The 14822-nt window shown below is 34.7% G+C and overlaps 1 protein-coding gene across 1 annotated transcript; it reads left to right on the top strand.

The window, feature by feature from the left end:
• The first annotated feature begins 8257 nt into the window (after positions 1-8257).
• LOC107810976 (ferric reduction oxidase 4-like) lies at positions 8258-14065 on the top strand. The gene is made up of 8 exons (XM_075251959.1): positions 8258-8664; positions 8806-8902; positions 9039-9230; positions 9393-9627; positions 10206-10533; positions 10649-10886; positions 12698-13416; positions 13667-14065. Exons 1-8 carry the CDS (start codon positions 8514-8516, stop codon positions 13804-13806), a joined length of 2100 nt encoding a protein of 699 aa, XP_075108060.1. The 5' UTR covers positions 8258-8513; the 3' UTR covers positions 13807-14065.
• Positions 14066-14822: the final 757 nt, after the last annotated feature.

Below are 14822 nucleotides of genomic sequence, written 5' to 3'. Positions count from 1 at the left end.
AACCCTAAGTAATAGTAAAAAATAAAGCACCATAACAGCTCATCACTGTAAAACATCATAAACTACCTTAACATATGTTCACGAACACCATATAAAATTATTGTTATCCGAAGAAGAAGAAGAAGAAGAAGAAGAAGAAGAAGAAGAAGAAGAAGAAAGAGGAGAAAATGTCTGAAGTAGTTTAAACAATGGGTACAAGTTTTAAAAAAATTAACAAATGGGTATAGGTTAAATGGGGGCGACCAAATAGGGCACCCAATGCAATTTTTACGTTTGAGACGTGTGTAGTTGGTCCTTAGATAGAAGACCCAATACTCAAGAATTGTCTTTTGGCAAAATCAAACTATTTTTTTAAAAATCTAGATTAGGGGGTTGTTAGACATTACTAAGAACAAAACTCAATAGGTGTTGTTGTGTCTTAGGGAAGTGATTGCATGTGATGACCCGATAAGTCATCTTTAAATTGAATAAATTATTTCTGTGTTCTGAGACCTCAAATAACACTATTCATTATTCCTCGACTTGCGTGCGCAGTCCGTATAATTTTTCAGAATATTTTTATGTGAAAAATTGATTAAAATATAAAATAGAGCTTTAAAACTCAATTGGGTTGACTTTGGTCAGTATTTTGAGCGAACCGACCCGGATCAGTGTTCTGACAGTTCCGATAGGTATGTATCGTGATTTGGAACTTGGGTGTATGCCCAGAATTGAATTCGTAGGTCCCTAACTCAAATTATCGCCATTTAACGAAAAACTAGAAATATAAAGGCTAAAAATTTTCAAAGTTCAAATTTGAAGTCATTCCGGATTCATTTAACATGTTTCGGCACAAGTTTTGTAAATTAAAAAGTTTGAAACTCATAAGTCTGAATCGAGGTGTGAATTATAATTTTGATGTTGTTTGACGTGATTTGAAAACCCGAGTAAGTCCGTATTATCTTTCGAAACTTGTTGGAATATTCGGATGGGGTCCTGACGGGCTCGAGTGAGTTTCGGGGTGGTTTCAGACCATTTCTAGGCCATTTTTAGCTGTTGGTTTTTGGCTACAGCAGTGTGCTATGCGATAGCGGGTAATTGTCCGCGATCGCGATGAGTAAAATGGGAGAAATTGACAGTGCTTCCCAATCGCGGATGACCTTTCGAAAAGTTATGACCATTATACTAGAGGCTGTCCGAAAGAGTTGGAGAAGGCTGTTGGAAAAATTTATTCCTCGCGATCGCGGGAGAATGGCCACGATCGCATAGAGTAAAAAAATGCTGAAATTTTTTTTTGCTTCACGATCGCGGGAGTTTGGCCGCGATTGCATAGGGTAAATGACTGGGCAATAGAACTTAAGTTATGGAAATGAGATTTCACCCTATTATTTCATTATTCACGATTTTGAGCTCGGATAAGGCGATTTTTGGGCGATATTCACGAAAAAATATTGGGGTAAGTGTTACTTATCCTATATTGATTATATTTCATGATTCCATACTCATTTACATCATGAATCCGTGAATTTATGGAAGAAAAATAATATTTTTATAAAATCTTCCAAAAATATAAAATGAAGATTTGAAGGTCAATCCGATGTCGGAATTTGATAATTTTTATATGGTTGAACTCATATCGGAACGTGTGTTTAGATTTTGTGAGTTTTTTCGGGATTCAAGACATGGGTCCCACTATCGATTTTAAAATGAATTTCGGATTTTAATCCAAAAAATTAGTAAATTCATATGAAATTAATTCCTACGATTTGTATTGAGTATATTGAATTGTTTATGACTATATTTGAGGTGTTCAGACACTAATTCGTGAGGCAAGGGCTTATTGGAATCTTGAATTTGGTTGCGAAGTGAGGTAAGTGTCATGATTAACCTTGACTTGAGGGAATAGAACCCTTGAATGATTTGTTATATGAAATTCATGTGAACGACTTATAGGCGAGGTGACAAGTGTCTATATGTCGTCAGATTAATTGTTTGCATAATTATTTGAAATCATAAATTAATTTAAGATATGAATTAATTATTATATTGATTGTTTCTCTCATATTCCTTGCTTAATATTATGCCTTGAATCCATGCTATAATTGTTACATGTTTATTTAACTTATGTGACTTAATTGCTACTTAACATTTAGTATATTAAAAATTAAATTGCCTATTTTCTCCCTGATTTCCATAATTAATTGCTACTTGTCATTACTTGTTCCTAAATAATTTATAAATATTGTGTGCATTCTTGCCTAATAATTTTTTACTAAATGTGATATTTATTGGAGTATTTTTATTATATTTAAGAGTTGTTAAATTATATGGTTGGAACGGGTTGCACGCCGCAAAGGGGAATTTATTGACGAATTATATTGTTGGAACGAGTTGCACGCCGCAACGAAAATTGATTGAAATAATAGTTGGTTATGACTGCCGAGTTGGCTTCAACTGTTGAAATGAGTTACTTATTTTATTTCTATTATTGTTGTTATTACTATTATTGCGTACAAGTTAATGTAAGTGACTTGCCTTAGCCTCGTCACTATTTCGTCGAGGTTAGGCTCAACACTTACAAAGTACATGAGGTCGGTTGTACTCATACTACACTCTACATTTCTTGTGCAGATTCTGGAGTTGATCCCAACGGCGTACTGTAGATTGTACTCAGATTCAGCTACTAGTGGAGACTTGAGGTATGGTTGCACGGCGTTCGCAGTTCTGAAATCCCCTTCTACTTTATTTTAGTCGTGTGCATTCTTTCAGACAACTTATTTTATTCAGACCCTTATTTGTATTATTGTAGAAGCTCGTGCACTTGTGACACAAATTCTGGGATGGTATTCAGACATCGCTAGTATTATGGATTATTCACTTTATTTCAGACTTTATTTCCGCATTTGTTCCTTTGTTATTAATTAATTTTAAAAAAAATATTCTAAAATGACTAATATTATTCTAACGTTGGCTTGCCTAGTAAGTGAAATGTTAGGCGCTATCACGATTCCGAAGGTGGGAATTTCGGATCGTGACATTGCACCAACCCATTAACAAACTTGGCATCAAGGGCGATTTATTGTGTCATAAAATCTTGATCCGGAACCTCTGTTTTTGTCCATCTCCACCTCTATTTAGCTGTCTAGTTCGTCGTGACATTGATAGATACGTAGTAATATACTAATTGTTGACTTTTTCTCCCAGAAGCTAAGATACAACCTCAGGGAGCCACTTTCTGCTTAAACATTTTGCTACAGAAATTTGTCTATATTGCAAATATCAACACTCCTGTGGCATTATCATAGGAGTTATATTCCTCCTGTAATTTTTCATTGGCAATTTTGTACTACTATATATACTTTTGCACATAAAAAACAATAACAATGCCTCAATCCAAGTTTACTATAAAAGATTTATTTGTTCCATTTTACAATTCGTAGTCCATGACAACCTCCCAAATCTTTTTTTCTTCATTACAGTTTATGGACATTGTTTCATCTTACACAAGCTCTATTCTATTTTAAAAGAAGAAGATTTTAAAACTATTTCTTTTTCATCAGGTTAAATCAAACTAGTACAAATATTTCGGGGGCTGCTAATTAATTAATTCGGTTCTGGAAATAGGTACCCGCAGCTGTTATGGGTGCCCTCAAGAGTATTTGGAATTAATGTCATAACAAGAGTAGTATTTTTAAGCTGAGGTTGCTCATGTCCTTCAGGTAACTGTCTTCGGATCCTAGAGTTGGGATAAACTATTTGTTCTGAAGGATAATAATGTTGCTTTTACCAGCTAATATGGTCTTAGAGAAGTGGCGGATTCAGAATTTAAAAATTATGAGTTTCTACATCAACTTCAAGTAAATTTACAATAATAACGGGATTCACAATCAAATATTTATAAATTTTTAGTAAACTTCTTAATATATAAAAAGGATCTAAGCAAAAGTAACTGGGTTCCAGGGGCGGAGGCAGAGTGCGGGACGCGGGTTCGGCCGAACCCAATAGCTTTTGTTCAAACTATGTATTTGTCTCAAGAAATCCATTGAATACGTACAACTTGTTAATTTAAAATCCAATAACTTAAAAATATTACAATTTCGAACCCAAAAGGTTTAAATTTTGGCTCTGCCTCTGCTGGGTTCCCGTAAACCCATACGCGGTACTCTAGATCTGCCACTGTCTTAGAGGTCCTATAACAACTAGTTGAATGGCGACGCAAATTGACGGGCTTGTTTGATTTTTTTTTTTTTTTTTTAATCCCCTAACATGTATATTAAAAATACAAGGAGGGGGCATAAACCAAAACCTCCGCAAGATTTGGTACAGAAGTAGCAAAAATTGTCTTGAACATTAAGTAGAAACCTTGATACCGTGCTGATGTCGAAACTTAAAGATGGTGTGCACTGGGGCACTTGTATGACGTAACAATAACTTTGTTCCCAAGGCACTATGCAACATGGAGGTTGTATAGCTTAAGACGATAACACCATCATACCTCCATGTGTGAAAGCATCATCCTAAGGTGGATCAAAGTATCACCCTGAGTGTTTAGTAGTTTTAATTCTGAAAGAGGGAATTTGCATTCTATCCATCCTTATTGCTCCTCTAGCTTCACTAGGGAGGTTAGCTTCATGGTAGTACATGCATTCATCATCCAAAGTTGTTGCATATTTGGCCAAGGAATCTGCCACATGATTTCCTTCCCTATAGCAATGTTGTACTTTGATTCCATGTTGTGTGACTTTCTCCTGGATTTTACCAATATCCCTTTGTAGTCTCCAGGGAATATTAGTTGTGCCAAGAATCATGTTAACTACTAGCATTGAATCAAGTTCTAGGATCAACCCCGCAAAACCTTGTTGGCAACACCACAATATTCCCTGAAGAGCAGCCTGTGCTTCTGAGAAGTTGTTAGTTGAGAATTGTATTGGAGTTGCAAATGCCATTACCAAATGACCATTTCTCTTCCTAACAACGCCGCCTGCTCCTGCTCTCCCTTGTACTGCCATATAACTTCCATCCGTATTTAGTTTCCAGGTATTCTCCTCTGGTCTGAGCCATTTGACCATCTTACATCTGAGACATGGCTTGTAGGGTTCTGAAATGTCGCAAACCGTGTGCCAGCTCCAACCCCAATCCATCTGGCTGAACCTTTTTCCCATCGCAATTTTGACCTGGAATAAAATTTGTTGGCAGATTCTAGCAACATTGGTGGACTTGCTGCCATACTTTTTAGCGCACCTTGCTTTCCACAATTCCCAGCAGGTGATTGTAGGGGTGATCAGGAGGAGAATTTTGTGTACGATGTTTGTGGCAGGTCTATTCCACCATTGCTTAATAATATTCATAATACTCATACCTCTGACATGAATACCGAGAGGTTTGGAAATGAGGTTCCAAACCTTGAGAGCGCATTCTCCTGACGTGAAGACATGATTGTGAGTTTCCTGCCTTGGGATTCTACAGCAAGTGCATCGAGAGACTGTGTTGAAGACAAAAAGGTGGACCGTGTCATCCAGAGATAGCTTTCTCTTCATCATTCTCCAACAGAGAAAGGAGATCTTAAAAGGAACTACATTACACCAAACATTAGTTAAGAATGGAGTTGGTTCATGTTTCTGCCTTAAGACTTGGAAAGCACTGGCATAGGAGAAGGTCCCATGAGGATTTAGAATCTAGATAGCCTTGTCTTTACATTGAGTGTCTCCAATCTCCACTTTTAAAATATTATCAACAAAATATTGTGGTACAGTGCTTTCGAGGAGGTCTGAGTTCCATGTACTATTTCGGATGAAGTCACAAACTTTTCTATTGCCAGGCTTATTGCTAGAGTTACATAGTTGATGTATGGGGCCTAGGTTGGACCAGTTGTCCCACCAGAACAGCATGTTGCCCTCATTTACCAACCACATAATGTTTGTGCTCTATTTTTTCTCTAATTTGTGGTAGGGTTCTCCAAATACTAGAGTCTTTGGTATTTTGAATTTTAGATATAGGGTTAGATCTAGGACAATACTTGGCCAGCAGAAATTTGGTCCATAGATTATCTTCACTTGTGAACCTCCACCATCTCTTTGCTTCAAATGAGCTACATATATCTTGCAATCTTTGAAGCCTACACCTTCCTCTGAGTAAGGATAGCTCATGTTACCCTAAGAGCTCCAGTGATATTTGTTCTTCCCTTCATTCTGACCCCAGAAGAAATTAGATAAATACATTTCAATTTGCCTTATTATGGTCTTGGGTGAAACTATGGCAGCTAATAGATAGAAAGTTTGAGATTACAAAACATGATTTATAATAAGAGCTTTTCCCCCATGGAAAGGAATTTTCCCTGCCAACCCCCTGTTTTGTGTAGAACTTTGGTTGCTAAGCTTGAGAAGTAACACACTTTCTTCCTTCCCACATAAATTGGATAGCCCAGGTACGTAAATGGAAATTCTGCTTGTTTGTACCTCGTCCAGTTCCTTATCCTTCCGTTGATTCTCCTATCACAATTTTTATGCGTCAAGAAGAAGCTTTTCTCTTTGTTGATTTCCTGACCAGACGCCTCCCGGTACTCATTAAGCACATTCAAGATGAGCTTTACTGACTTTTTGTTCCCTGAAGTAAAGAGCACTAAGTCGTCAGCATAGCTTAAATGATTGATCTTAGGCCCTCTAGGATTCATAGTAAACCTTGTGAATCTTTCATTCTCGTGAAGTTGATTCAAGGCTTTAGACAACGCTTCAACAGCTAGAATAAATAAAGCAGGTGATAAATGATCCCCTTGCTTTAGTCCCCTAGAAGAGCCAAAGAAACCATTTCTGGTTCCATTAATTAAAATAGAGTACCAATTATTGGATAATAATCTGTGAATCAGTTCAATAATCCCTTCTGCAAACCCCAATCTTCTTAGAACTGCTGAGAGAAAGTTCCAGCTGAGCTTGTCATAAGCCTTTGACATATCGAGCTTGATAACTATAATAATGGTATTTGGATCAGCTTTGTGTACCTTGATTATTTCATCTATGCTTAGTTGCACGGTGCAACTTGCACCCAATTTATCTGTTCTTAAAATCCTGGTAAATTTAGGGATTCAATTTACTTTACCTACAGTCAGTTCTTAACTTTAGACAACGTCGAGCAATGTAGTGTCGACATGTGATCAGTTAATCAGTTGCCTTTTTTCTCCTTCTCTTACCTCCTTAATTCTGTCAATGAATACTGTTCTTTCTCCAGCTTCAATTTCTTGTATACTTTACGTAAAGTTTATCATGTATATTTCTTTGCAAACCTAAAATATGTAACCAGTGTGCCTCCTTTCCAAATGATTAAACTTTTAGACGGGACAAACATAAAATAATCATAGTTTCGAGAGAAAAGGGTTAGAATACGTACACCCACAAACAAAATTTTTTCCGTGTTTGGAAAAAGAATGTAAGGTGGCATGTTACAGATTTAGAATAAATACTATGTAACAAAGAGTATTATTATCGTTCAAGTTTTTACGATTCACTCAATTCAATACTGAAACACTTTCTATTCGCATTCTTAAATGTATTATGCATTTGCTATTTTTTCTTTTTACGAAAAGAAATTCGCCCACGATACCTGTTTAAACAATTACAAAGAAAAATCATATATATAGTTTATATATCCAGTAGTACTTAAAATGAAATCCATCAGATTGCCAACCCTTGAACGTACTACATGATTTGTGTACTGCAACTCTATGTCTAGTTAGTCAACTGTACTTGCAGTGCTAGTACCATCTGAACTTGGAATTTTTCATTCATCCAATTTCTTTAAATAAAAGGAAATCTTTTAATTAAATTATCTTTTGAATCGATGCATCCATTCCTATTTGCTATGCCTGTGGTCAACTTATCCCTCATCATTCCAAGTTATTGCTAGTACTTGTTAACTAGTTGACTTATAATAAATTTTTGTTATTTTAAAATATATAATTTTTTTTAATAAACTTTAAGAATCTATACGTGTAAATTCACACTGAAAATTAAGTTCCTTTCACATTCGTTCCTTCATATAAATTGAGACAAAATGAGTATAATTTTCTTGAATATAACTTATGTATATCGTAGGTCGGTGTAAAGAAATTTTTATACTATCACGTTACTTTAAGGATATCTACCGATAAATCTCTTCAAAATGCGGGTAAGTATTCCAACAGATAAAGATGACCTAATGGTATAAATATGTCTCAAATTGACACAATACATATAACTTAAAATCTTTTTTTACCTTGATCGGCAAAAGAGGTAAAGTGACTCTTCCAGTTTATTGAAAGGCAAATAAATCTTGTAGGCGCATTTAATAAACTGCTAAAGACCTAAAAAAATCTCGATTAAAAAAACTGAGATAGTTCCAGTACTTGAGAAGTCTACGCAAGGGAATTAGTAGCTAACATCAATGACAAAAAGTAAACGCTACAACATCTTTTATAAGCCAATCTCATCGCATGCATATGTATATGCAACAACGATCAAGATAGTAGTAATTCAATTCAAGAAACGATCACAATTTAGGCAAAGATGGGAAGCAGATTCGTGTGGAAAATTGTTTTGCTATTGGTTTTTGTTGGATGGCTCTTCATCTGGATAATGTTACCTACAAAGACTTACAAAGATTCATGGACTCCCCAGCTCAAAATCAAGCTCAACTCCACATATTTCAGAGAACAAGGTAGTGATTAATTAAATTAGCTTAGTTTAATTTCTTCCCGTTTTTCCAAGTAAATATAACGCCAAATCTGAACCATTTCCTAAAGTTCAGGAGCATATTTGGACCTTTGCCCTAAACCTAATTGACACTTCTTTACTGCAGGGATAAATCTTCTTTTATTTACATTTCCTATAATGTTGATAGCTGCTCTGAGCTGCATCTATCTTCATCTTTACAGCAAGTCAAGTTCTGATCAGAGGTAATTAGTTAATTACTTAATTTCATCTTCTCGTTCTCAGCCATTAATATTTATCACGTTGAAGGAACAAAAAGATAACATAATTATATATTCTCGGCATGTTATAATTTTGTGACTGGTTGGTGAATTTTTGCAGTAGTAATAGCAATAAGGGGCAATATTTTCGTTCATGGAAACGGCCTGTGCTTGCGATGGCTCCTCTGGGAATTGTGAACGCCGTTGAGCTTGCCTTTGCTGTTATGTTTATCGCCCTTCTAGTTTGGTCTTTATCAAACTACGTCTATATCAGCTTTGGTCATCTCCATATGCACAACGCTGGAGAGAAAGTGTAGGTTTTTCTACTTCTTAAAATTAAACAGTTGAATCCTATTGTTGATATGTAAATATATATCTATGTTCCGCGTAAAAATTGTTGAATTCAGTTGAACTAATATTACAACATCGATCCGCCTCTTCTTATCAATGGATCGGTATTTTGGGTAATTTGCAGGTGGATGGCAAAGTTTCGAAGTGTATCTTTAAGGCTTGGCTACCTTGGGAATATTTGCTATGCGTTTTTGTTTTTCCCTGTGACCCGATTGTCTTCAATTTTGCCGCTGGTTGGGCTAACCTCAGAATCAAGCGTTAAGTATCATATCTGGCTTGGTCATGCCTCAATGGCTCTTGCCATTCTCCATAGTGTTGGCTTCGTCATATACTATGCCATGTCTCATCAAATGATAGAGGTTTGTTGACATATATCCTCGACAATATTCTTTTAGTATTTGGAGCTCTTAGTTATTGCTCTCTCTATTTCAAAAAGAATGAACTTATCACTCCTATTTAGGGAGTCAAACACGTTTTTTTTTACCATGTTTATTGTAAATAGTTTTTAAATATTTTGAATTGTTAATTTCTGTGACTTATTATAGTACTGTAGTTTTTAAATATGTAAATTTTATTTCAATAACTTAAAGAAGTTATAGCCGAATTCACACAAAAAATTAGTCAATTTGATCCTCGTACTCCGAAAAGGTTCAAACATATGTAACGGAGGGTATATATCTTTGGACGATAAGTTTACTGACAAATGACTTTAGGGTGAAATCTGTAGATTCACCTGAACTTATTACTTTCAGTTCGATAACTATCTTATTGCTTTTAGTTCGAACTATGTTATGTATATATATATATGTAAACAAAATACAAAATGTATACATATTAAATAATACGATCACTAAGTTTGAGTCCACCAAGGCTAACTAGATTTTGGATTCGCCTCTGTCTTTAATTAGTCCTACAACTAAATACAATTTTTTTGCAGATGTTAGAATGGAGCAGTACCTACGTATCCAATGTGGCTGGAGAAATTGCTGCCTTGGTTGCAATAGCAATGTGGTGTACTAGTTTGTACAAGATCAGGAGAAAGATGTTTGAAGTATTCTTCTACACACATCAGCTCTATACTCTCTACATCTTCTTCTACCTATTGCATGTTGGTGCTGCCTATACATGCATGATCATCCCTGGAATTTTTCTCTTTGTGATCGACCGATACTTGAGATTCTTACAGTCTAAACGAAGGGCTCGATTAATTTTTGCACGTCTTTTACCTTGTAGAGCTATTGAACTCACCTTTTCCAAAAATCCAGGTGAATATAATCTTTGCACTTACCTAAGCATGTTAATTAGTTACCTTTTCAAGATGTTAAAGAAGCTAGTATAGTAGTATATTAATGGATGTACGTACTTATTTTCACTTTACAGCATTGACGTACAACCCTACAAGCATCTTGTTTGTAAATGTGCCAAGCGTATCCAAGTTGCAGTGGCATCCATTTACTGTAATTTCTAACAGTAATTTGGAGGCAGATAAACTCAGTGTTGTCATTAAATGCATGGGAAGTTGGAGTCAAAAGTTAGAAAAACAACTTTCTTCTTCTCCGGATCATCTTCAAATCTCAACAGAGGGACCCTATGGACCTTCATCATCTCATTTCTTAAGGTAAGTACCAAGGCGGAAACCTATATATATATATATATATATATATATATATATATATATATATATATATATATATATATATATATATATATATATATATATATATATATATATATAATCATCCATGTTAATTAGTTAGGTGATTTTACCTCAAGACCTTGTTCTTATTTTTCACCATGCATTCGTGTTTTTATATTTGTTTCTTTTATTCATACGTTTTACTTAAATTATTACTTGAGATATCATGCGAAAACTTTTGTCTAGTATAAAGTACCAACCATGACATTTGCTAATGATCTGCGCGCTTTGGCTTTTTGATCTTTAAAGGGGAACAGTTCTCTTTGTCTAAATATATACTCCCTCCGTCCCACCTCATGAACAAATATTTGATTGAACAAAGAATTTAAAAAAAAAATACTTTTGAAACTTGTAGTTTAAACCATGTCATAAACATTTTTTCCCCTATAAAATTATACTATTAAGGGTAAAACGAAAAGTTTAAACTTGAATACGTATATTTTGTTTTTTTTTGGGATAAGCTAAAAAGGAAAGTGTATCATATAATCAAACTACTCTTGATTTATGTTCAAAATCTGCTCGCTGAACACATCATCTTAGTAGTTGTTGCTCGACTTGATGTGAGTTTGAAAGTGAAGTTGTTTCTACAGATCTCTTGTAATTCATGATCAGTTTAGCTTCTATACACTTCTAATTTTTTCACTAGGTCCTCTAAAAAAATAACTAAATGCAATCATCCATAATAAGCAGGATTATTAAGCTGAAAAATAAGATATGACATTAAAAAAAAAAAGTAAAAAAAAACGATATTATAGAAGTTCTTTACATTATCGGTATATATAAATTAAACAAACAAGGGCCAAAAATGCCCCTCAATAAGGAGAAAGTAAAAGAATAATTACAGTTCTCTCTCCTCTAATGTTGACATGGAAAATCATGGGATCTTCATGTAGTTTACATTAATTAAAGGTACTTAATTTAAAATGCAATCATCCATGTTAATTACCTCGAGACCTTTCCTTCTTCTTATTTTTCACTAATGCATTCGTGTTTTTATATTTTTTTCTTTTATTCATACGTTTTACTTATATGTTTACTTGAGATAGCATGCGAAAACTTTTGTCTAGTATAAAATACCAACCAACATTTGCTAAAGATCTGCGCGCTTTGATACTTTGATCTTTAAAAAGAAACATTTCTCTTTGTCTAAATATTACTCCCTCTGTCCCACTTTATAAAAAGATATTTGATTGGACACATAATTTAAAAAGAAAAACATATTTTTGAAACTCATAGTCTAAACCATGTCATAAACATTTTGCCCTCATAAAATCATGTTATTATTAAGGGTAAAACGAAAAGTTTAAAGTTGAATACATAAATATTTCATTCTTTTTGGAATAGATAAAAAAAGAGAGTATATCATATAATCAAACTGCTCTTGATTTATATTCAAATATTTGCTCGTTGAACACATAATCTTAGTAGTTGTTGCTCAACTTGATGTAAATTTGAGAGTTAAATTATTTCTCTTGTAATTTATTATCAGTTTAGCTTCTATACACTTCTAATGTTTTCACTAGGTCATCTAAAAAATAACTAAAGTAAATCGTCCATAATTATAAGTAGGATTATTAAACTGGAAAAATAATGTACGTGCTACCTTCTACAATAAAGTAAAAACACTGATACTATAAAAGTTCTTTGCATTATCGTTGTATGTAAATTACATTCATAATTCATTAGTGATGCATTATTACAACGATTTTAACGAAAACAATGTGGCATTGCAGTCGAGAGTGCCTAGTGATGGTCAGTGGAGGAAGCGGAATTACTCCCATGATTTCCATAATCCGAGAGCTCATTTACAGAAGCACACAACCCAACACCAAAGTACCAAAGCTGATCCTAATTTCAGCTTTCAAGGACACAGCTGATCTCACAATGCTAGACCTCTTGCTTCCTCTCTCCACCACTCCTGCTGATATTTCCAAATTAGATTTGCAAATCGAAGCTTATATTACTAGAGAAAATGGACAAGAACATAACATTGAAAGTGCCCATCCCAAGCAACTCATCCAGACAATAGTGTTCAAACATAATCCAAATGACTCCGCCATTTCTGCAGCCCTTGGCCCAAGAAGTTGGCTATGGCTCGGCGCGATAATTTCGTCCTCTTTTATCATGTTTCTCCTTTTGTTAGGCATTGTCACACGTTACTCCATATACCCAATTGAGCGCGATGGCAGGCTCTATCACTACAGTGCTAAAATCATTTGGGACATGTTCTTGGTTTGTGCCTCCGTTTTTATTGCCACCAGCATCATTTTTATGTGGCAAAAAAGGGACAATGAAGCTGAAGGGAAACAAATTCAGAATGTGGAACTACCTACCCCTACAAGTTCACCTGCAGGTTTATTATGTGGTACAGAAAGGGAACTGGAAAGTCTTCCCCACCAGTCTCTTGTTCAAGCCACTAAGGTGCATTATGGTGCAAGGCCTGATCTAAAAAGTGAGTTTACTAATTCTTGTTAGTTCACTCATTCAGAAATTTCGCTAAAATTTTACAATTTAATATATATGTATAAAAAGTAATACTAGTAATATTTAACTAGTATACATAGTATAATTTTTTCCGACAAAAGATGTTCAACTCACCACCCTTTGTCGGCTCTAGCTCCGCCCTTAGCGCTCACACACACCAATCTTCTTGAAATAATTGTTATGAAAGGAACTAATTATTTGAATTGCGTGACATGCAGGAATACTTTTTGATTGCAAAGCATCAGATGTTGGAGTTGTAGTTTGCGGGCCACAGAGCATGAGACATGAAGTTGCCAAAATATGTGCTTCTGGCTTGGCAGAAAACCTGCATTTTGAGGCTATCAGCTTTAATTGGTGATGTTTGGGTTTGTTACGTGCGACAAAACGAGGACAGATGTGTGGTTTTTTAATACTGTTTCTTTTTCTTTTTTCTTTCTGCTTAATTGCTACTCAATTTGGAAGGATTGGCTTTTGGATTGTTTGTTGTGTGTAAGTTTCTAACATAGGACTAAGAAAGTTGTGTTGTGTATAGCCTAACCTGCTCAAAAGTTGTATAAAAACAATATGCTCTTATACTGTTCTACGTATAAAGAAAATAATGAGCATCTTTATGTGAATATGGATATATGTGTAGTGTATATGCTTGCATGTGTATTCATGTTGTATCGTACACAAACCTAAAACTTTGTACGGAAACTAAAATTGTGACAAAATTCATTGATAATTGGAGGGTAAATTTTATCAAGGGTCATCAAGTTAAACTTTGTAACAGTTTGTGTTGTGAAACAAAACGAGTAACTTTTCCAAATGGAGGGTAAATTTATTCAAATTAAACTTTGTAACACAAAAATCAGTTTTCTTTCTTTCTGTAACATAAAAGTCATTTTAGTATAGCTTAATTAATAGAAATATAAAAGTGACTGAAACATATAAATTTTGGCCCAAAAATTGACGTTGCAATTCTGATCCTCTAATTAATTTATTAAAATTTCACACAAAGTCATCTTCTAAAATTTTGGTCATTGATGTTAGCAAGCTGTGATCATAACTGTTGATCATATTTGAACCTACAAACTAAATGCAAATATTAATGCTGATATTTTAATTCACTTTCAAAATCACCAATTGACGTACAAAAGACTAACAAACTAAATGAAAAAGAGGTCTTGGCAAAGACGAGGAAGAAGGATCAACATGCCCTCACGCTCATCCACCAATGTTTGGATGATGCCATGTTTGAGAAGGTGGCAGATGCTACCACCTCAAAGGAAGCTTGGGGGATTTTACAAAATTCTCTTCAAGGAGTTGACAAGGTGAGGAAGGTAAAACTTCAAACTCTAAGGGCTGATTTTGAAGTTTTAAAAATGAAAGAAT

The sequence above is a fragment of the Nicotiana tabacum genome, chromosome 4 (genome assembly GCF_000715075.1).
Source record: "Nicotiana tabacum cultivar K326 chromosome 4, ASM71507v2, whole genome shotgun sequence".
NCBI classification, from domain to species: Eukaryota; Viridiplantae; Streptophyta; class Magnoliopsida; order Solanales; family Solanaceae; genus Nicotiana; species Nicotiana tabacum.
Note: the sequence above shows the minus strand (reverse complement) of the source record. Positions and strands in the feature narration are given on the sequence as shown.